The sequence below is a fragment of the Amblyomma mixtum genome, chromosome 3 (assembly GCF_055824585.1).
Source record: "Amblyomma mixtum isolate Tamu chromosome 3, ASM5582458v1, whole genome shotgun sequence".
NCBI classification, from domain to species: Eukaryota; Metazoa; Arthropoda; class Arachnida; order Ixodida; family Ixodidae; genus Amblyomma; species Amblyomma mixtum.
This window is the reverse complement of record NC_143014.1, coordinates 220,314,447-220,337,639: the sequence shown is the minus strand read 5'-3', so window position 1 is coordinate 220,337,639 and position 23,193 is coordinate 220,314,447. Positions and strand designations below refer to the sequence as shown.

The 23,193-nt window shown below is 48.2% G+C and overlaps 1 protein-coding gene across 5 annotated transcripts in view; it reads right to left on the bottom strand.

Moving 5' to 3' along the window:
* Positions 1-1,378: 1,378 nt before the first annotated feature.
* The window catches only part of LOC149353742 (dorsal-ventral patterning tolloid-like protein 1), a 44,284-nt gene continuing 22,469 nt past the window's right edge, over positions 1,379-23,193 (bottom strand). For all 5 annotated transcript variants that reach the window (XM_089582759.1, XM_089582760.1, XM_089582761.1 and 2 more), the window contains 8 exons: positions 20,242-20,475; positions 17,916-18,041; positions 12,481-12,747; positions 11,484-11,609; positions 9,049-9,336; positions 7,143-7,280; positions 4,008-4,244; positions 1,379-1,542 (listed from right to left, as the gene is read on the bottom strand). In XM_089582759.1, coding sequence (XP_089438885.1) covers positions 1,439-1,542; positions 4,008-4,244; positions 7,143-7,280; positions 9,049-9,336; positions 11,484-11,609; positions 12,481-12,747; positions 17,916-18,041; positions 20,242-20,475 — 1,520 coding nt within the window. In that variant the 3' untranslated portion in view covers positions 1,379-1,438. The remainder of the gene's footprint in view (positions 1,543-4,007; positions 4,245-7,142; positions 7,281-9,048; positions 9,337-11,483; positions 11,610-12,480; positions 12,748-17,915; positions 18,042-20,241; positions 20,476-23,193) is intronic.

Below are 23,193 nucleotides of genomic sequence, written 5' to 3'. Positions count from 1 at the left end.
CGCTGCGTAGAAGTGCTCGTGTGCGAAGACAACCAGACTGGTATCGACCCCAGAACTTTTGAGTGATGGCTTATAACTAAATTAAGCGGGAAAGACTGTGATAACGCAGCAAGTCGGCCGACACGCCCACATGTGTATCTGGCGCGACCATCGCTGAGCGTGAACCGTGTGACGTCACCTATCGGTATATATGTACGCCTGCTTGGAATAAAGCGATCCCATTTCCCTGGCATGCCTTGGTCTTGACGTTATAACACCTTTATCTACGAACATGGTCAACGAAACGAGCTCGTACAGCAAAAGGAGACGACACGCAGACGACTGCTACCGCGTACGCCGCCGCTGGGCTAGCAGACGGCGGAAAGAATGCGTGACGCGGGGTCACATTAGGGCAGCGCAGTTTCCCAAGTTGGGTTGCCGGCTGCTTGCAGAGCTACTGCCCGTTTCCGCCGCTGTCACTGCTGTAAGAATGAGCCTGAATGATAAATAAACATGACGCCATTTTTGGGCTCCATCTCTGTGGGTAGTACAAAATTTACCCCCTTTTCACTCCAAAATAACTCCCTTTATACTCCAACACAACTCCCTTATGTAAGGGAGTATATAAAAACACCATACATATGGAGTAAAAAAACTCCTTTTGGGTGTGCGTTAGAGGACAAGCCATTTACTCCCTTTTGGGTGTCTTTTTTTGCTAACAGTGTATGATGTCGTACTCAGGGTTCACTCGAAAAGAAAGCGGCCCGCTCCATGATAGCTGTGGAGGAAGCGCTCCAAACTTAGGAATAGCAATACGTAAACCGCTGACACTCGCGCCCGCACGGCTTCGTGACTACGCCCACTGCAGGGTAAAGAATTTGAATACAGTGTTAATCGCCAGTGAAGCAGCGCTGGTAAACACGGGATGTTGAAGGCATGCGTTTCTGCCGCGGGAATTACAGATTTCGCTCTTTTTTTTTTAAAGCAAGCAATACCCTATGCAAAAATTTGTCGTTTTCCTCTTTATAGTCTATAGATTTCTAACAAAGTTTTCGCGGATATTAGAGGGTTTAGAAGTTCAAATTAAGTTAATAACCAAGGTTAGTACCAAGCAGAAAATACACATTGCTCTACGCAACCGCCAGTATTACTGTCTGAAGTTTTGCTTCATGCAGGAGTCTATTAATTTTTTAAACGTTTGTGAGTAGCTGGGGTATCCTGTATATTCAAGGGCTCGCGATATCTATTGAACTGCATTTTTTATGGTGACACTTGCTTGTCTGCCGATTGTTTAACTGATATGAAGGAAAATATAACGAGAAAAGATGCTAGTAGACCTTTGTTAGTCCCGTACGGTACTTTGACCCATTTTTTCAAGTAAAACGACATGCGAACAGCGTGAAAACAAGTTTGTTTAATGAACCTCATAAAAAAAACTGAGCTTCTGGGAGCCGCTTGGCTAGCAGGTCACTTGTTTGCCGGTCAGCAGGAACCCAGCACCGCTCACAGTGGGGTTTGTGTGGAACTGGATCTTCATCTCGTCGTCGAGGAACTCGATCGTCCCTGGGGAGAGGGGGCGTGCCAGGAAACGTAGTTAGGAGGCCGTAGGCAGAAGGATCAAAGTACGTGCTGTATACACTGCAGATACTCTAGCGCTACCGATTGACAACTCGCGGTTGGTTAAACGTATGAAACAGCTGAGAAGCACAACGTTGCGACTAGTGCTATAACTTGCGTACACCATCTGGCAACACCAGCGATTCACTCTGGTGGCTTAATTCGAATGCTCGAACACTGCAAAGTATTTGCTGAATGCAATTTTTCGGCTGTCTGTGACGCCTGTCTTTTGTTTCAATACACGTTGAAGCTTATAGCTACGCAAATCAGTGCCAAGTGGGGGTTGTATCGACGTGTGAGTGGTCACAACTCTTCTGTTGAACTAAGCAGGCTCTGTGCCGCGTCATTCTCCTCAACGCCACGAATTTTGTATAGGGTGCATAGACCGCAGTGAAAGAGCATTTCTTCCTTCAGAACTATAGCCAAAGTAACTGGACAGTGGGGAAGTATTTATATAGAGGAAACGTACACTTTCACGTTTTTGTTGCGAAAGCAACACTACGCGAGTTGCCGAGCCATTTCGCGGAGCTGACGAAAGGCCATACTGCGCATGCGCGAGGAGCAGTGACGGCACACGGCGCACAGCTGGCGCGCCGCCGCCGTCGCTGCCGCGCGCTCTCCATCGCCTCTATCTCTCTCCTCGTTGCTTTCGCAATCCTCCAGGTTTAACCAGAGCTAAACCACTGCCAATTTTTGATTAAAAGTTAGGTGCTAGCTGATCTGTTAAACTTATCGCAGTAGGCAATTTGTAGACTTCGGAACAAAACGGCTTAGCAAACTTCGTTTAAGCCGACGTGTTTAGGGAGCAAATTAAAGGTTCATAGACGCGGCTTCGATCCCGGCCGCGGCGGTTGAATTTCGATGGAGGCGAAATTCTAGAGGCCTGTGTACTGTGCGATGTCAGAGCACGTTAAAGAACCCCAGGTGGTCGAAATTTCCGGAGCCCTTCACTACGGCGTCCCTCATAGCCTGAGTCGCTTTGGGACATTAAACCCCGTAAACCAAAACAAACCGTTTATTTTAAACCAGGAAATAATTATGATCATCACCCACCTCAGCGCAGCCATATATCTACAAACGAAAGGAAAGCGCGGACGAGGACAAATTTTTAAACTACGATGATGTGAGAAAGCAGTTTAGCCTTCCTTTCTAGCCGTATGGCTAGTAAGGCTACGCGCAAAGCGTGTTGATTGTAATTATTTGCGTTTGTAATCTACATTACACTGGATAGTTTTTCGCCTAAGTACACTGAACCAATAGAGTTTTGATTTTTTGAGCTACTGATCTACTGCCAGACTACTACTGATCTACTGATCTACTGCCAACTGCCTACTACTGATCTGATCTACTGATCTACTGATCAGAGCTACTGATCTACTGCCAACTGCCAGACGTCATGTTGATCTTAGCGAGGGCCTTTATTTTTCTTTCTTTTTCCAGTCCCGGCATAGTATTTGTCCCCGCGAGGCGGCGATCCCGGGTGTGTATCGTGGACCAACATATTTTTTTTTAAGATACGAAGACTTCAGAAAGCTAGGCCTGTATTCTGTAAACTGCCCATTTTCCATTGTCCATTCTGCGCCCATTTGGTCTTCTGTCATTGGTCACTCAGATATACCCGCGGCTTTCAAACAGCTGGCTATAGCCGGCCATTGGATGGTTGGCGACCGGCTAGCTTCCCACAGACGTTTGAAAGCCGCGGGTATATCTGAGTGACCAATGACAGAGGACGAAATCGACGCGAAATGGACAATGAAAAATGGACAGCTTGTAGAATACGGCCCATGCACAACTTTTTTCCAGTCACATGGCTGTGCCCAGGTGAATGCCCACTGCAATTATTTACTCAATTTTTCAAGTTTTGCTTAGCATGGCACGAATTAGCAAATTTTCCATGCGGGGTATTTGGAGCAGTGCCAGCGCTATTCTGAAGCCGCTTGGGCACGCACGGACGAGCTTCAAAAAAGATTTTGCGAAGGGTTCGACCAATAGTTCGCAGAAGGGTGTAGCGCTAAGTTCAAATTAAGTTTCGAGGTGAGGTCCATTTTCACCGCGCGCAATAAATCGCAGCATTCGCAGACATATAGCCTCGAAGCATCCTAGAAACGCTCATACATTCAAGAGCAATTCTCAAAAAAGGGTTAAAAGGCGCTGCCGTATTTCGTCTTCCACCTGGAACATCACTGGCTGATTACGTCACCAAAGCGCCACGATGCTGCCACTATTTTGGCCTTATGCGTACCTCGCGCATAGACCGCAGTATTGCGATTAGTGATTCGTATACACACCGCTTTAACAGGCCCGCAACACAACCGCAGACGCAGTATAATTGCCACCCTTTGTCCTTCTCTCCGAGAAATGCACGGATTTCGCACAAAGCGCCCATCAACCGCTGGGAACGGTGTACGTACGCGTGGCGCCGTACGCCTGCTTTCCGCAGAAGCGCAGCGTGCCGAACTGCAGGTAGTCCTTGGAGCAGCCAGGATCCTGCTCCAGCTCGAAGGCCTCCATCTTGATCTCGAGAGCGCAGACGCGGAAGTTGTGCTTGCGCAGCGTGTAGACGCAGTGTATGCCGCCGGGGTAGCCGCCGCGCCGGAATCCGGGGCTCATCAGCTGGAACACCTCGGTTGTGATCACCTGGTCGCAGGCTGCTGGGCGAGAGCGCATGCTTTAATCCCTATCTCATGTCACAGTCTATAGTGTACGGAACGTGCGAGCGGTGACCGGAGGACATAGAAAGCGAAATCTGCTTTACTTTTTCTTTTTCACTATTGCAGCAACGTGCCTTGGGGACATGCGCGAGAGGTGCTTTTTCTGTTCGGTTTGAAACCCGCCAGCTGCGGGGTCAGATGTCGCTTTCTCTGCACCGTCGAGCACCACTCAGGCCGTCTATGGACCGTTCGAAGAAACAGTCTTTGAAGCTTAAGGGTGCTAAAAGCGTACACAGTCGCAATTTGCGTGCGCTGTGTGAAGCTTTGTCCCAGCACGACATTTCAGCGAACAAAATAAGCCGAAGCTGCAGTGTGTCATTGTTGTCCGTGAAACCTTCTGAGCAGCGATGGGAAAGTCCACAGGCAGATGAGCAGGCCAGAGGAGGAGTGCCCCGCGACACCGTTTGCGCCTATTGCAAAACACACCGCAGTCTACGCATACCACACCATGTAGTCTACGTGATTACGCCATCGCGGAGAGGTTAAGGAATGTGAGTTGAAACAAAGGAAGCCCTTGTCTCAAGTAGATGCTACAAAAGGAGCATTAAGAGTTTGAGCAATCGACGCTTCTTTTGTCGTTTGTAATTGTTCATTGCTCAACATGTATGGATACAAAGAACACATATGACTTTTGTTCAGTACAGGTAGAAGCTCTTAATGGTGTGCATGCAGCAGCAATGATGAGATGACGTGCCATTTTCTTGTGGCTAAAGAAATTTTCTGAACAGCAAAAAAAAAATCCGGATGGCCACTTGCGCTCGCACCTGTATGCGCTTTCCGGACTGATTCGCGCGCTCAAATTTAACTAACTGTACAGGCAAATTGAGTAAAGTGTAGTCGGATACGACTTAAGTCTGGAGTGAAGCTCCGCCCACATTCAGGGCAGCTGAACAGAATTCCTCCGTGACAAAAAATAGACCGTTGTGAAACTTTTCTTGTTACCTAAACAAAAAGCTAGTCATGAAACGAAATAGTATACGCTCAATAATTTTGATGCCTCTGGTTTGTTTGTGCAGTCAAACATTAAAAAAAACTGGTTTTGGTCACTGTTGTGATTGGTCAGCGGAGTAATACAAGACGCCCCGGACAGTGGCCCATTGTTACCGAATGCTATTTTTTAAAAGTTGTATCCAACTATATATATATATATATATATAAACGTAATTTAGTTGACACACGGTAGAAAAACAACTTTATTGTAACGTTTCGACCAGGGGCTGGCCTTCGTCAGAGTGACGAAGGCCAGACCCTGGTAGAATAAAGTTGTTTTTCTACCGTGTGTCAACCGAATTGCATTTATGTTCTACCGGATCCATCCGATCTTCACCCCTTCTTTATATATATATATATATATATATATATATATATATATATATATATATATATATATATATATATATATATATATATATATATATATATATATATATATATATATATATATATATATATATATATATATATATATACTACTGTCTCTATGAGAACAAAAAAAAAACGCACACGACCTCATACTAAACGCTATTAATCAAATCTTCGGTGAAGGATACCGCTGTCCAGTTAATTTCCTGTTGTTTACCATTTCGAGCCTTTTTTGAGAGCCTTCTTTGAGAATTCACTAGTTAAGCAGGTATCGGTGAATTGGAAATATATTAGTTGCTTTATGAGCTGCTTTAGTGGCTAGTCGTGAAATCAGTAGGGAAATTTGGAGGCCAGTAAATTGGTGTCATACTGGATCTGTAAAGTTAAGGAACGATAGCAGGCAAACTTTCTTTTCAGCCTCTGATTTTACTGCACTTTTAAGAGGCGCTTTCGCATGCATTCATGTTAGCGCGGCGGATCGTGGCGCTCACGGTGCAATTCACTGTATGCTTTCTCCTCAGCCCACGCCTGCTCAGCGACTGCGGCTGTGCGCGCTTCAAAGCAGAGAGGTCAGCCGACGTCGTTTGCGTTTTTGCATGTACGGTGCTGAAATGAGGAGAACCTCATTATAAACAGGCCTGCCTCTTGCGCTTGCTCCCAAGCTCAGAAAACGCTTTCCTTCCTTCTTCTAAAAAAAAAAACCCTTTGTGTTCTGCATACAGACGGGTAATGAGTCATAGGGATTCGTTTGGACGTGAAGTCGTAGACAAAATTTTACAGGACACGTTTGCGCAAAAAACAAAAGAAAACAAAAATGTGGCGCCACCCGGTCATCTGGTATTGGTTTCAGAGAATTGCGTATGCACGTCCCTTCATGCTGTCAGGCTGCTCAAGGCAATACTTTTTGAGGCGAAAGTCAACTTATATGGCCCATTAGCAACGAAACCCGGTGAGGTCGGCGTCCGGGAAAAGTGGTCCACAAGCCCCCAGTGACGTCATCAGCTAAGAAAAAAATTTGTTCTGAAGGTACGGAAATGAACCAAGGACATTCAGATTGCGAGGCCAGCAAGCAGTCCATAGGCAACAAAATCGCGTCGCTTCTTAGCGAATAAAGGTGAATATAGTGCATGCGTTGCCTTACGACTGTGAGCAGGTGTATCATTAGAAAGGACGAAAAAAAATATAAATTACAACAAATAATGCTTTAGCCTTCAAAACACGCAAGTAGTCGTAAGTTCCCTCCGTAACTTTTTGTTTCCGCGAACTTGCGTCTCATAAACATTCACCCATTATCGTACATGGATGTGGACATGGATGAATACATGCGTGCAGAGATATATGAATATGAGCACGAATGAAGAAAAGCACCTTATCAGTCACTTTTTCTTCTTTCAGTGCCCTATGAGTGAATCAAGGTGTCACACAAACGCGGAAGGAAATCATTCCAAACGCTTCCACTTTGGCAGCGGTCACCTTCGCCGGGCAGAGGAGTCGCCAGGCACCCGCTGGAGATCTGCTTGACGTCGATGCGGAACCCCGAGCGCTCGTACACGCCATCCGTGTGCAGCTTCAGCTCGATGGTGTTGCGGCCCCGGGGAAAGTCCACGATAACTGCACCGGAGCGCGCGTATGCACTATATGCAGGCCGCATGCCAAGTGCTGCGCGCGCTTTCTCATCTCCCTTCCTCCTCCCCACCCGCCTTTTCTTTTTTCTTTTACAACGTCAACTGCTTTAAAATAGACGATGAGCAGTACACGATAGCCACTCTTGCGCCCAAGCTATGCAACAAGGCGGGCACTAAATGAGAGCATAATGATCGCTCTCAACTAAAGTGAATCAACGAACTTTTCAGCACCCGCAGTTAGCTTGCATGTTTACAGTGGAAACTTAGAGGCGGTCGTTTTCTCAGACCATTTAATTTGGTGGAACTCTCGGGGCGCGCCAGTGTTCCGAGATATCCGTCTCCAAATTACCAACTCAGTCCGCGTAATTGCACGAACAAGACTGGGGATATCGGCGCGAAACTCCTCGCCGGTGTGACGCCGCTGTTGCGCACGGCGTTTCGACTACCAGTGTCGCTGATCAATCGGCGAAGCTGATGACTTTCGGCTAGCGAAATCGAAGAAACGCCACACGCAGCAACCGCGCCACAGCCGGGAAGAGTTTCGCGCCGTTGTGAACTGTTTCTTCTGAAGGAACCAGCGCACAAAACACAACGGACAAGAAAAAGGTGGTACACGACGGACAGGAGCGCTGATCCGCGCTCCTCAGCGCGGATCAGCGCTCCTGTCCGTCGTGTACCACCTTTTTCTTGTCCGTTGTGTTTTGTGCGCTGGTTCCTTCAGAAGTATGTATTACCAACTAGCCCAACAACAAGTGTTGTGAACTGTTGCTATGCGTTTCACAGGAAATGCATCCTAAAAAGCTTTCTTTCTTTTTTTTTCTCATTCCCACTTCCTTTCCTAACATTCGTGAAGGAATCATCAGGACAGCTGTAACTTCTTTCAACATACCGCAGACGGTTCCTTATGACTTTGAAGCTATGAATTTCCCAAGTACGACAAAAGTACGCGTACAGAAAGTTGGGTGAGCATGTTTCCAACAGCGCAACGAAGCGACACACAAGACAAAAACCTCCCAGGCTATTCTGTGCTGCGCCTTGATTACTCCACGGAATTTCATGCACTGGGGTATCCATCATTGCAGCAGGGTACCTTCCCGTTGCGCTTCTCTAACCGCTGCTCCCATAGAGGCCCACGAACTAGTTGAAGTTATCGTCTGCGCTCGTAAATATATGAGTGCCCCTCCCTTATATGGGCGAGCTTAGACCTGCAATGGTGAGGTGGGCTTCCACTAAAGCACGTATATTACAGCGCTAGCTGTATAAAAGGACGTTGGCCTATGGAATGACGTTCGGCCTACACACAGGTGCACAGGTGTACCTGCGCGCAGAATGAGACAGCGTACAGGTAGATTAGCCTTTGCACAAGTGCACCTCTGCACGTGAGCAGACGGACGGACAAAAATGAGCTGTCACGGGAAAGTCCAAAAGTCATAGTGTAACGCATCTAATCCATAAAAAAAGAAGAAGATGATGATAATGACGATGTCCTCAGGCTTAATGGCAACATGGGACAGTGGTGCCTCTTCCTTTTTCTTTGCCATCTTGTTGATCGCTTCGTCATACCGTTGCGCTGCTAAACGAGTTTAATGAGCTGCACATAAACTTAACATTAGGGACGCGTGGTCCAAAACAAATGTTGCCTCTGTAGACAAGCAACGCTCGCATGACTCTAGAATGCTCCTCGGCATTATTCCTTAACCACCCAATCTACTTCTCTGCCAGAGTACCCCCGCTTAACGGCAGGTCCCGCTCACTGGTCTGTCCGTCGCGGCGGCCGCAGTAGCGGGTCCCCTGGATGTCGAGGTAGTCGGAGGGGCAGCGGCCACTCCGCTGGACGCCCACGTCGAAGCGGCCGAAAGTGAGCTGCGCGCGGCACACGCTCGGGCTGGCCCGGTGGATCCAGTAGCGGCAGTCCAGGTTGGCTGGGTACGCGAACGGGTGCCGAGGGCTCTCCAGCACACCCCCGTCGTAGTGCACCCGGCCGCATGTCGAAGGCTGCGCCTGCGACGACGAACCGCCGCCCGGACGCCCCACGGCCGGCCCTGCATGAGCGTACGGGTGCTGTAGTGCGCGTCTTGTTTCCCGCGGCGACCTTCTGTCTCTGGCCACAAGCGCCCTCCCCTAGATATGGAGCTTCTTGATACTACCTAGAGGGAAAGCAGGCGGCACTGGACTTCATCCACTATGGAGAGGCGCAGGAATGCCGGGAAGATGGGGTTTCGTAATTGGCTTGGCTGTTGCTGGGCACGAAACATACACTTTCAGCCATAACAATACGACTCGTCTCGCGGCAAACCTCGAAGAAACGCTGTGAAAGTTTCCATACCATCCTAACACTTGTGTTCAGTTTATTGAAGAAGTGAAAACGCACTATTAAATGATCTGCGCGTAGAGGAAAGCATCGCGGCGCACAGAGGCGCCGCTGCTGATTCACGGGCGGAATCCACGTTTTCGGTCCAACACTAGCCAAGCCGAGAAGAAACCTCTTCTTCCCGGCGATCCCGTGGTGGATGAAGTGCTCTTTAAGGAACTCGAATAGGCGGTGGCGCCAGCATTCTCCCCTAGGTAATATTGAGAAACTCTGCCCGTAGACGAAGGCGTAACGCATTTGATGACGACGTGTGCCCTGGCGCCACTGCCGTGCCTCGTTTCCTGGAGATTCCTTTGTGGAACAAACTAGTGTACGGCATACACTGAAAGAAGATGACTGAAGAACTCGCTTAGGAAGCTCGTTTGTTACGTACACGATCGTTAATATTCTCTCGCACGCGCACAGAAGTGTACACTATTAATTATTGCTGATTTAAGTGCGTTAATCATTGCCGTGAAAGAAGCCGCGGCAGCTGTCGCAGCAGATGGACATCCAGGACCGATAGGAACGGAAGCGTTTCTTCGAGCGGAAACCGTCAGTGTTTTACACTTGTCGCTTCAGGCACTTCTGTGGCACCTGAGGCAATGCAAGTTGACGTTATTAGATATTATTCGGCATAAACTTCGCTTAGTCTCTGTGCCGATGTCTTACTGGAACGAATACTACGGCCATTTTCCGCAGCGACAGGCCTCCCGTAGAGCCGCAGCAGAAACAAAGTGGTTGTACAAGAGGAACTCGGTCTTATTTTGAGGCTGAAAAAGTATACGGTAGGGCACTGTAAGTATTAAATTATCTGCAGCCTGAGGTAATGAAAAATTCATGCACAGCTGTTATTAAAGATACGGTGTACATTGGTAGAGCAGTAACTGTCTTCATCATGGTAGAGCTTACTTTGCATTTATTCATATATACCTTCTCCATCTATTTTTCAAGTTCTCCCGTTTAATTTATAGCTCTACAATGCATTGAGGCATGACAGCATTTTTAATAGAAGTTCTGACAGAATTTTTTTTTCTATAGCTCAGATGCTTTCTAGATAATCGCTCTGCATCTGTTATGACTGGCTAAGTTATGTCACATAACAGTGATTCGTTATGCACATTAGATACAGCTGTACGCATCCGTGCACTGTTCGCACTCAACGCATTTCAACGGGCGCGCGCACCTCGAACTGCGCGAAGGTATGCTCACAGTACACCATGCATTATGTTGTCGCAGCATTTTAGAGCTTTCCTTTTTATGTAGACCTTTACGATCGCTCGACCCATCGAGGAGCAGAGCATGTCTGAAGATACACCCATTACGAGATTGCACCCAATTCGACGCTGCGATCAGGGAATATCTTCCAGCAGGCTTACAGGCACTGCTGGCGCACGTCGGCATGGTATGACTTATTGTAGAGGACCGAAAGGGAAGTTACTGTCGTGAAGTGGCTTACAAGTAGGAGAGAAGTCGCCCCTAAATGGATTCTTGACAGGTCCATGCGAAGCTGGCCTTATAAAAAAATTCAGTGGTGATTAATTGGATTCATGCGGACGAAATGCGAGACTCTATATACCTTCTCCTCCTTTGAGCTATCGTTTTGCAGCGTGGAGCACGAACTGTACCACTACAATCACTACCGCTACTTTTAACTTCTTTAAGTCACTATAATTACTAGAACCCAATCACTATCACCTGTCACTGAAGGGCCCATACCATGTTGCGATCACCGATGGATAGCATTATAGCCAGTGTTTCATTGCAGTCGGTGGTTTATTACAACCGGTGTTTCATTATAACCGATGTTTCGTTTTAGCCGGAGTAGTGTCGCCTCACCGAGCGGCGCCCTGGTGCAGCCGATGTCGCTCTGGGTCACCTTGATCTCGAAGCCCTTCCTGGTGGTGGTCAGGTCGGAGGTGAACACCATCCGCAACTCGTCCGCTTCTCGCGGGAAGTAGAGCACTGCAAGAGTTTGGTGGATACGAAGCGGTGCGCATGAGAAGGGAGAAAGCAAGTACCCTTACCTGACAGCTGTTAAATTGCAATAGAAATGACTACCCGTACCTTTCTGTTTACTGTTTAGTATATTGTCATAGTATGGAAACTGTGAGGCTCATCTGCGATAATTATCAAGTTCTTCTTTGTTTCGCCCTCTTAGTCTTAGAAGCAAAATTTGTACTTTTATTTTGCTTGTAATATTGCTAACTCCAAAATTAATCAGTGTGAGAGTTCGTGTACATGCAAACCAAAAACAAAAATTAAATGATTACGTCCTGGCGAAAAGTAATTCAGTTTGCAAAGACTGCTTACGACAGAGATTTAAGGCAGGTAGAAGCACATGTAAAGTCTGCACCGTGTGCTGCGTCAACGAAGCCGATAGCTCCGTTATTAGCCGCCAGCTGACGGCCGCACTTGTGGAAGCGAAAGAACAAGATTTTGACTTTTACCTCCACAAGTGTGGTCTATAGCCGCCGGCTAATATTAGAGCTATCGGCTTCGTTTACGAAACACGATACTTTTTTCCCCGACTGTACGTGCAGGATGGCTATAAGAGAGAGTGCTGCCCTTCCGAACGTGATTACTAGTTTATCCGCCTCGTAGACAGGCACCGAAGGCGTTGTGGAGGTGGTAGAGCCATCTGCGAACAGAATTGCAGTTCTGGAGTGCGGGCCACACGTCCTGTTACTCTGTGGCGGTGAATCGCACCGCGTGTGGCTCGTCCCCTGAAAGCCAGTCGACAACACGATCGGGTGTCGCTGTGTCCCTTCAATAGCTGCTCGCGCGCCAGAACTGCGATTGAGTCAGCTGCGTGGATTCACTAGCTAGGACTTGCCTCGGGAGGTCGACGACCGGAAACCGCAGAGGCGCTCGCCGGTGCTCTCGATGAGCAAGGCGTCGGCGGCGCAGTCCGGGGCGTCCTCCACGTCGAAGTCGACCAGGTCGAGCCGCAGCTGGCACACGCTGGGCCGCGACCGCCGCAGCCGGTACACGCAGCGGGCCCCGGCAGGGTAGTCGCCCGGGAACGACGGCGACCGCACGATCTCCACGTCCCGCGACACAGTCCGGTCGCAGCTGCTCGGCGTCCCCGGAGCCGCCGCCGCTGCGTGCGCCGCCGCGCTGCCGCCTCAGCGGGTGCGCGCATTCGAACGAGCCACGACGCGTCGTGAGACCACGAGGCAGTGGCCTCACGACAGACGCCTTTGCCGACGCTGCACCGCCTCGCACACAGTGGTCAAAACGCAGACTCGACCATCACGCGGTGAGCGTCGTAAACCGCGGCGGAAGCCGGCAGGCATTTCGGCAGTCGGGCGAAATACAAAAACACCTCTGCCCCGAGGTTCTCGTGCACGTTTAAACAACACCCAGGGTGCCAAACAATCGATTAGGAGCCCGTATTTTACGCATTGCGTTTGAAGGCTCGTGTACTGCCATGTTGGTGTGATGATGCCACGTGATGCGGCAGCAGTCGTGACATGATACGCACACGCCCCATCGCACGGGGTTGGGACGTCTGCAGGACGTCACCGTCTTTCGTAGTCATCATCGCTTGCAAGCCTCGTGGCCCCACGGCAGCCGCATGCTCCTGACCTGTGTTGCACATGGCATGTATAATTACCTACCCGTTTAGTTACTACAGTCGGATACAACTCAAGAACAAGCGGCAGGCATTCAGTCGAACTTTACTCTGAACCGACTCAGCTGGGCTAAACTGCGGCGCATTCCCCCAAAATAAGGCATTTGGTTCCCGCTCGCCGCGAAGTGATGGCTCCTAAGCCAACGCTGCATTTACGAAATTCGAATCAGTAAAGCAGCCGACGAGGCCGAACATAAACGATAACCCCTGTTCTGACAGCGCTTCTGGGATGGCGCCAACGACGCTGTTCATCTGTGCGCATAAGACCGCTGCAGATGGCGTCGCGCGAGGTTCTTTGTCACATGCTTTTTTTCTTAAAACTTTGTTTTTCTTTCCAGAACTCATGAGCACAGCGAGACATACATTCCAACAAAAACATCTCAGTCGAGTTCTTTTCAAAGGTTCCTTAAATTTTCTGATGCATGGCTAATTGATTGGAATGTTTAAGGATTTTATTATCACTTTCACTTCAATAATTGATTACGTACACTAAAGAAATTAAAGGGTGCTTAATTGAATTATGGTTTTAAAATCATATAAAGCCTTTGTGTACGATGTAGCGATTTGTTTAGGTGCGAATTTTCTGGGCAGACTTTTGCCTATTTGTCGGAATGTACGGCTTTTTTTTTCAGCCATCCAGCTGTGTAGTCAGATGTGGCCTTTGTGTAAGCTCGCAGAGGAGCACCATGAGGCAGGTAGGAGACTGAGTCATTCTTACATACGAGGGAAGTCGACGGTCACCGAAAACAAGGAGAGCATAGGGAAATGTTTTCTTAATTTGTGTTGATCACTGGGAATAGTGTAGTCATTTTACGACTGGCAGATAAGTGCTTAGAATGCAGTCATTTTGATTTTTGCTGAGTCATTCCTCTTCTACCGAGACATCCTAGTTATTATCCATACCGCGAAGTTATTTCTTTACCGGCTGCTCAGCAGTCGGGTTCCTACCCCCCCCACGTTCTTTATCCATCACCACCTGGCTCGACTGGCTTGGCGCTGAAGGGGAGGAAGAACAGCGACTTCTGGTCGCCCAGGCGGTCGACATGCTCGGCCTGTAAATTATGGCCGAATAAAGGTCTTGTACTACTACTACTATTTCTTTATTCACATTTTTTTTTTGGAGGAGGGGCGGTTCTTTTTGTGGCAGCCGCCTTTGGGGTTCTTCTTCCTCTCCTTTGAAGTGGAGAGGAGAATTTTTCTCTTTCCACTTTGCCACCTATCAGTCATGGCATGTGGCTGTGCCATGTACAGGCGCGGACATAAGTAAACGGAGCACGCTATTCCGCTCCAAGTGCTATCATGCCTTCTCCATTGGAAATGGAGAAACATTGTTTGTCTACAAGAAAGCCCACCAACCTCCGCCACTAGCATGTACGTACCACTGCTGGAAATTTCAGTTAGGTGACGCGTGAAAAATTTTCGAAGACAGTTGCGTGCTCCGTTTATTTTTGTCCGCGCCTGTACACGTCCTTGCATACACCGACACCAGCGGGTGCTCGCAATTCGGCTTGCAATGCTAACGCATTAGAATCACGATAAAGATGCACTAAAGCTGACAGTATAAAGCTGCTGTTTGTTCATATACAGCGCTAGGTTAACTTGTACTGGTGTCACCATCCATCTTGGGCACCCTGTAGAATACTGATGTCATCGACATGTGAGTAAACCTTCTGAAGGAAAGCCACAGTGTAAACCAGTATCCACGCTTAAGGAGATACTGCCATCTATGCCACTCGTACGATGCCCGTAATTTCGTTCAACAGGATGTCGTCAGCAGGTTAACGCTCATTCTGGGTGGTGATGGTAGTGGTTTATTTCTTTAAAAAAGAAAAAAAAGTGAAGCAAAAGAGTGTTGCCGGCCGCAGCAATTGCTATCTAATATCTTATGCACTTAAATTTATTTTTGGGATGTCAAAAGGGTTGGTCTAATGGTAATACGCCCCTGTAGATTGCCGGGGTGCAGGTGGTCTTGAGGCTTTCTTAGGAGCCCTTCATACAGCTGCATATAATACGGTGCGAATTAAAACTGTCTTTCCAATAACAGGTGTTTGCTGCTTGATGTGCGCAGCTGTATTTATTCTTCCCGCCATCAGAGGTTTATATCAAAATAAAATACCTTTTCACAACAGCTGAGCTCAACTAGCTCTAACTGTAAACCCGGATATGTCGTCGTTATATGCTCGGCAAATGTGCTAACATAGTGTATAAGAATTAAAGCCTTCATGTGTCTGTGTCTGGACACGCGCGGTTCCGCGTCCGATGCCCCCAGAAGCCTTGTGCGCTGAAGTTACGTAACGTATTCTGCGTTGTTGTGGCTTTAAGTGCCGAGCCCTGCTTAATGTTGCTGGTGGGATGGGCTTCGTGGTATGTGGAGGAGCAGCTCTGCATGTTTAAAATGTCGGGGAAAAAATGACGCATGGAAATGGCAAGCAACCAAGATAACTCGAGCAAAAGTACTTGCGGCACCCTTTCTGAAGGGCACTGCCCAGTTCAAACATCATTTTAAGAATGGACACAGTTGTGCATAAAGCGCATATTGCACGGGGGTCGATGAAGTCCCTTTTCGAGGTTTTTTCGAGGTTTTTAAGAGTGCGACTTGTAGACACCACAAATCACCCTTAAGGCTGTAAACCAGTTTGCAGTGTACACTCTAAACAAGAATACTTCTATATAGGACTGAGAAGGGAGTAATCTGTACAGCTTACTCCCTATTTACATCTTTCTGTTTAGAGTGCAGGGACGATGTAAACACATGAAGTATACGTGTAAGCGGCGCTGCCTTTTCTTTATTAAGCAAGTGGGCCATTGGGAGCAAGTTAAGAAGGGGGATAGGGATGCAGGACAAAGTTATATATAGGAAGGAGTGCAGTGCAGGTTGATGAAAAATCCCTCGAGAGAACAAAATAAGATGCGCGGTTCCACTGCAAGCTCGCCTCCCTGAGGAAGAAGTAGCCATTCCGCACAGAAGGTTTGACAAAATTCCGGGCTCATGCCTTCGCAGTCACTTCACTCTGTGATTCCCCGAAATTACTGTGACGCCATGGCCAAATTCCTGCACGCGAACGTTACAAAATCTGACGGGTTGTGGCAAACAACAGAGCCTGCCCTCGGAAGATGCTGCAACGCTCCGTATAGACGTTCCAGCTGTACGAAGGATCCGACGTTGCAATGCTATAGAGAAGCCAGTCGCTTGAAATCGAAATTGTGATAGGAAATTGAGCGATGCAGGCCACTAATCGAACGCGCAAGAAATACTAGCAACTTAATCAGTACCTGCGTGATCTGTAGAATTTTCGTTATTAAATTATACTTTCATCGCTTCGCGCTTTCACATTCCCTCAATTTTCACTTTTATATACGAGCTACGACCATTCTTGATGAACGATCTTCTTTTCGAATGGAAGCAATGAGCGAAAAGATCCGCGGCCGGTGAAATATGTCAATTAAGCGAGTTCGAGTGCCGGCAGCACGGCGTGCTTCATTATAGCGGCGGCAAGAAAAGTCAGCCGCTGTCGAGCGATAAGCACCACAAAATGGTTCTCGAAGAAGCGAAAATCCTTGCCGGGATTTGATTCAGTTTCTGAAGAGCATTGGGACTGCGTGTGTGTTGCATGTATAGTGAAACATGTTGCAAGGCAACCGTCAGGCGAACCACCTGAGGGATGCCTCGACGAACACGAACCCAGTAAACCACATCCTCTCTTAGACGTCCCAGTAAAATCCAGTACATCCCGGAGAAAACTAACGTCCACTGAACATATAGCATAGGTGCTTCCGGTACGTTTTACCACGCAGGATGTCCTGCGTTCGTCGCTATTCCAGTGGTTTGGTATATCTTTAGTGCGTCCGTCAAGTTTGTGCATTATATGTGCATTCGATGGTTTTATACCATGTTTCGATCCACTGCCGCGGTTCCATCCGCAAGGTTTTTTTTCTGTCCTATTGACTATCTACAGCAATAATGAACTTGCCTATGTCTGCAAACTTTGGCGTTAATTAAAGTGTTTCAGAAGAGATGACGCGAACCCGAGCCCTCTGCCCGGACGCGTGCTAGTTCGTCCCTGGGGTGAACGTCCTTGCAGGTACTCGCTACCCTTGTAGGCCGTTGGGAATGGCACCACTCGCAGAAATATTGCAGGCTTTACCTACGGCTGTGCACACTGTGAAGGGTTTTTCTTTTCGTAGAATTCATGTTAGCACATAAGGCGAGTTTATATTTGCCATGCTGTTTCCTGCAAATGTAAACAAAATATCTTTCATTTGCAACGTCTGCCAGATAAGATAATGATTAGAGATTTATGTTTTGTTTTTGTTTTCACTCCATTCGGGAGAAAAGCAGAGTACAATTTTCCGGTACTTTGGCAGTAGGAATAATAATAATTTTCTTGCTCCGCATCAATTTTGCCTACCGCACCAAATAACACATGAAAAGAGCGCGTTATGGAACTCGCGCAAGTGGGTTAAATTTGCTTAGAATTAATTAGAAATTACCTATTTAAGAGCGTGGGGCAACGCTGTCACACTTGTGCATATTCTGTATATCAGATATTCGGGCGCCAAGGCAATACACCACTTCTGTCCAAGTGAGAACAGTGTCAGAAACCCATGCTTCCATTCCGTTTATAAGCACTTACGTTCTACCCCCGGGTTGAGGCATGAGTTCTGGAGCTGCCGAACCTCGATTTCGAAGCCGGAATCCGTCCTGAATCCGTCGGTGATGAAGTACAAGTTTATCGAGTCTTGATTGAAGTCGTAGGTTCCTGCACAGAGTATTCAGACTGCATGCCATGCACTCACGTGAAATATGTAGCCTCAGTGAAACCATGCAGTCTCTAAACGAGGCTTTGGAAAACAAGCTAGCATGAATGAGAGCGAAATATGTGCCTTTTTCTAGGCGTCTAGCATGAGCTCGATTATTCATTTCTTCTCGCGGGAAGATTTGTTACTTTAACTTAAAGAAGTGCAGTACGGATGACTAAATAAATGGCACCACTGAAAAGCACAAGAATGACCTGAATCCTGAGGAAAAGGAAACGTTTAAAGGGGCTGCGAAACACTGCTTGTGGGGATACCGGCTATACTTCAGGTGGGTTCTTTATGTCACACAGATGCTGACTTAAAAAGAATTACAGGAATCGATGCACAGCAACTGGAGTTATTCAATGAAGAAATTTCAAAATACAAGCAAACAAAACGCTGCCCTCAACTCGATTTTGGCGGGGCTTCCCCCTCCTATTTCGCTCTCCCGATGACGGCACCTGGCGCAACCAATCAAAACAGCCTGCCAGAGCACGTCGCGGAAGTTTGCACTCCACGGTTGCCTGCTCTCTGTAACTCGTTCTTGCTGAGACTGGCAGTGTCATTTCCATGCCAGAGCCCCTGGTGGTGTATTTTTATTTTACTTGCTTTGCAGGGCTTTTATCTAAGACAAACAAGTTGTTTTTGTTGATCTGATATAAAACGCAGACAGGTGACAAAATGTTTCTCTATTTATTCACACAATTTGCAGTATATTTACTGTTAGTACAATCATCAAGCTCGCGCCAGGTGATGTCATATCCGCTGCTGAAACCCGCCACTGTGTGTGGACACCATCAGAGCCATGAATTTGTTTTTGGGAGGACATTAAAATATTAAAAAACGGAATATACGCGGTATTACCAACTCTAATAGCACCATTTTAACTTACTGTATACGATCAACAGGCAAAATAATCAACTAAGATAGTGTTTCTGGGCCCCTTTAACAGAACGGGGCAAGTTTTTTCTTATTTCTTGGCGTGCGTACAAAGCAGATTTGTTTCTTGTTTTTCTTTGGCATGCGAGCAGCCTTTTGTAAAGCTCGGCCTTTAAACCACCATTGACGCAACTGCTTCCGAATAGAACATATACTCGCAAAGCCTGCTGCTGGATTTGGCAAGCCGAATGAACTGTACTTTCAGTCACACGTCTGTACCGATATCAGTCAGTTTCACCGCACGGCCGCGTCAGTACAAACAATTACGGGACGATCAGACATCTGATGCAACACTTCTGCGAGAGCAGTTGGATTTGCCCTAGATGACTTCTATGTTTGTACTCTATTGGATGCTTTTGCCAGAGGCCTCCAATACTCCTAAGGACTCTTCTTTTACTCAAAGCCGAGGCTTCACACATGCGACAGAATTTTTCAGGAGGGTGAAGTGGGCGGAAATGTTTCTAGGGTGGCAGAGAGTGGGTGGGCAGCCCCCTAACCAGGAGGGAGGGGGGGGGGGTTGAAGGGTGGTGGGTGCTGCTTCTGGAGGGTAGAGGCTTCACTTCAGCAGACTTCGATCCGGGGAGGGGGGTATAGTGGCATTGCTCTCGCAGTAAAATGCACACAAGCATGCAAACTCAAGATATTAATGCAGTCTAATTTATTTCTGTGGCAGTAAGGAAAGTCAGAAGCGCCTTGGTTGCACAACGCGCAGGCAGGCGGTGGCTGAACCACGGGCGGGGAACGTCGGGAAGACGAAGTGCATGAGGGAAGGTATTTCGCGTAACTTTATAGAAAGCCTTAGAGACTAGAAGAGGTTGCTAATGTAAGTCACGTAATGGAACGTGACGCAATGAGCACACTGACATGCTTGACTGCCGAATCGAAAAGGGAGGGGCACACTCAAGGAGTGCTTGGTGGCGTCCGTCTTGGCCGCGCAGCACAGAAAGCCATTGCGCAACCACATGTACCGTGCTGCCAACAAGGCGCTAACGAACGAAGTGCGAAGCGAGGTCACGGGCACATGGACAGGTGAAAAATGTGAGAGCGAACAGCGCCGGACGAACCGAGTAGGTATTACTGCTCCGTCGTCCGTGAAAGCCGCACTTTCACGCGTGGCGAGCTAGTCGGCCCGCCGTGGACGCGCAAAGCCGGAACGTTGCGGCAACACAACGCGTATGCCACTCTGCACGCATTCTCGAAGGGCGCGCCGAGCGGCGTACTCACGGCTGCCGGCGTAGCGGCCGCAGACCCTGCTCCTGTCGGGCATCTCGAGGTAGTCTTTCCTGCAGCCGAAGCTGTTCTCGAGGCTGAAGCGCCTGAAGAGCACCTGGAGACGGCACACGTTGCGGTTCAGCCGCAGCACCGTGTAGCGGCAGCGCAGGTTGGGCCCGTAGCCGCGCGGGTAGCCCGGCGAGCGGATCAACGACGATGCGGCCGCCAGCCTCTGGTCGCACACGCCTGCCACGAGAGTTGGCGGCAGTTGGCACAGGCTGTCGTGTTGCGGTGCGTGCCGCAGTAGACAGTGGGGCAACAATTAAAAAAAAAAAGTTGCTTGCCGACAAATTCAGGGCGTGTGACTGCGGCGTACAGCGTGCACTACCTTCGAGCAGTGCGCTCGAGCACTCCGCTCCAAAAAATAGAAACTGAAATTAGAAAGCAGCCCGTGGTTTTCGGTAAGGTGCCACCTTGTTTACAGGGCAGTTCGTCACTCGAGTGCTCTACTCAAGAGTAATGCAGACTGTGCAACACATCTGCAGAGACCAAGAGTATACGAGTTTAGTGCATGTGGCATGCGAACTTTTGCAGGTGACTTGAGTGGTCACGAATTTTCTATAGCGTTTCAGCTTCTCTGCGTTTTATGTCCTGAACCAATTTCCCATCGGCACAATAATTTGCTTTGACTTCTCAATGCCCTTAACCCCTAGCGTTTGTACACTTAGCTACGCACCATGTGCGTCTTATCACGCACCGTGCGCGCGTCTAAGGCTTGCGTCGTCATAAATGTAAGCATGTAGTGTACTGTAGAAGTCGCGACACTTACCTTGCCCGTGATGGCTGCACGTAGGTACTATCATGAGTAAAAGCTAGAGATCCCTGCGAGCGTTTGCCGAACTGCATCGGCGCTCCACCTAAAGGAAAAACGCCTTGTGTCGAGACCGGCGCAGTGTGCCCGCGTGACCCGTCGCTTGGGTTCGTGGAGAGCGAGCCGAGCACTTCCATGGTCCGCGTCAAACCGGGGAAAGAAACAGCGGTGCACTTTAGATCACTCAAGTGATGCCACCACGCCATCTTGCAACACCATCGATCCACATTCGGGGCTGGCTATAGCGCTAGGGGCGGCTCGCTCAAATAAAGATGTCTGAGAGTGCAACAAGTTCGCCGGAAGGAATAAGTCACCATCGGGCCGTGCATGAAGCACATGTGGGTCACGTGTTCTAAAGGGTCGCATGCGGTTTGTATTACTTCGTTTGCCCGTCTTGCTTGCGCAAGTACGTACCTTTAAACAACAACAAAAAATAATGAAGCACGTGCGCACTGCGCCGTTCTCGAAACGAAACGCTGTTGTGCAACGCGGAGATGTAATTCAGCAACGCGCTCGCAGCGGTCTCACGCGTTTGCTCACGGAAGGTAGTACATGTATGCGATTTGAACGAAACACGGTATGTTTTCAAGCGAGAGCAAATGGCGAGTGCTTCGTTAGGGTGCGAAGCAGCCAAGCAAGCGGCTGTGCAACTATAGCGGTGCCTCTCAGCGGCGATAATCAGACGTCGGCAGCAGCAGCGGAGAGCAGGGGGAGGGAGCAAGCGAATGACGTTGAGCCTGCGTAGTCGACTCGTCTCTGCTGCTCTGACGAGTATGTCTCAACCCTGGCGCTGTAACTCGCCAAGAGGACAGCAGGGTGATCCCTTTTTACCGCTGAAAGCAGGGCTGCGGGTGGCGATGGAACGATTAGTGCCTCACTACATGAAGCGACGGTCTGTGTTTCAATGAAGCTCGCCAGCAATTTTTAAAAGCAGGTATCTGGAGTATAAAAATTAATTTTGCGTTATAGTATATCAGTGTTAGCAAATATTAGAAAACAGGAGTATCATGTTAGCTAGCAAGCTGGTGAACTAAATTCTCTGTACTAGTACTCGTTTTTATGCGCCATGTTTCACAAGCAAAACCAACTCGTCCAGCTTTCCATTACTGAAACGATATTACTGTTAGGTGAATGTTTGTGACTAAAGATTTGTAGCTGATTGTTAGTAATAGCCATTTCAGCTTTTAGAATTTAGAAAACGCTCGGAATAACAAGCTTCACTGCACTAGTCATTGTGGTAAGTGGTGGCTATAATCCTGAAATCAATCATCACGACCCGCTTCGAACAGCGAGTTCCCGAAATAAGGCAGCGCAATTTTAGCATTTTAAGTTTGATTTACGGTAAAGTAAAATGAAGGACGCTCAAACTGAACACCGCGTACAAACGCCATGACTGGCGGAATTAACAAACAGTGCGCATTCGATCGGTAGTGGTCGTTAAAGCCTTCTCCGCACTGAATACTTTTGTGACCGCGAAGAGTGCACTAAAACCTGCACAAAATGAGCCGTTTGCAACTGGTGAAACCATTCAAACCATTCAAAGTAAGAACACGGAATGCAAAACTGTAATAACATAGTACGCGAACGATCAGGGCCTTCTCGGCGCAACTGCTGGGGCGCTCCCGCTCCGACTAGGCGCTGTTGCGGGTTCTGACCCCGAGTTCAAGCGGTAAAAGATGGCATTTTGATTCAGCCGCACGCCTGTTCGCACACCCGTTCCAGTCAGGCAGTTTACCATTTAAAAGCTTGTTGCAACGTGCAATATACCTGCAGCCGAAGGTTACTGTTCAAAAGGTAGAGGAAAGTAAACTTTCATCATAGCTGTATACGTTACGGGGAAAGCTGTATGAAGCGCAGTGAGAACTCTCGACGATTGTCCAGACCTTTCGTATGTTGACGAAATGCACGAACAGAGACAACTCCTCATTGGAGGTCTCGAGTAGGAGGAGAGGAAAGGCCTTCTGCCACGCAGTAGGTAGCTGCGTAAGATCGCCCAACACGCTTTCACACAACATCATGGATCATGTCATTATTCTATTTAATAGCGTAGAAAATATAAACGATCTTAGTGCGTCCTAACGTTTTCGAAACAC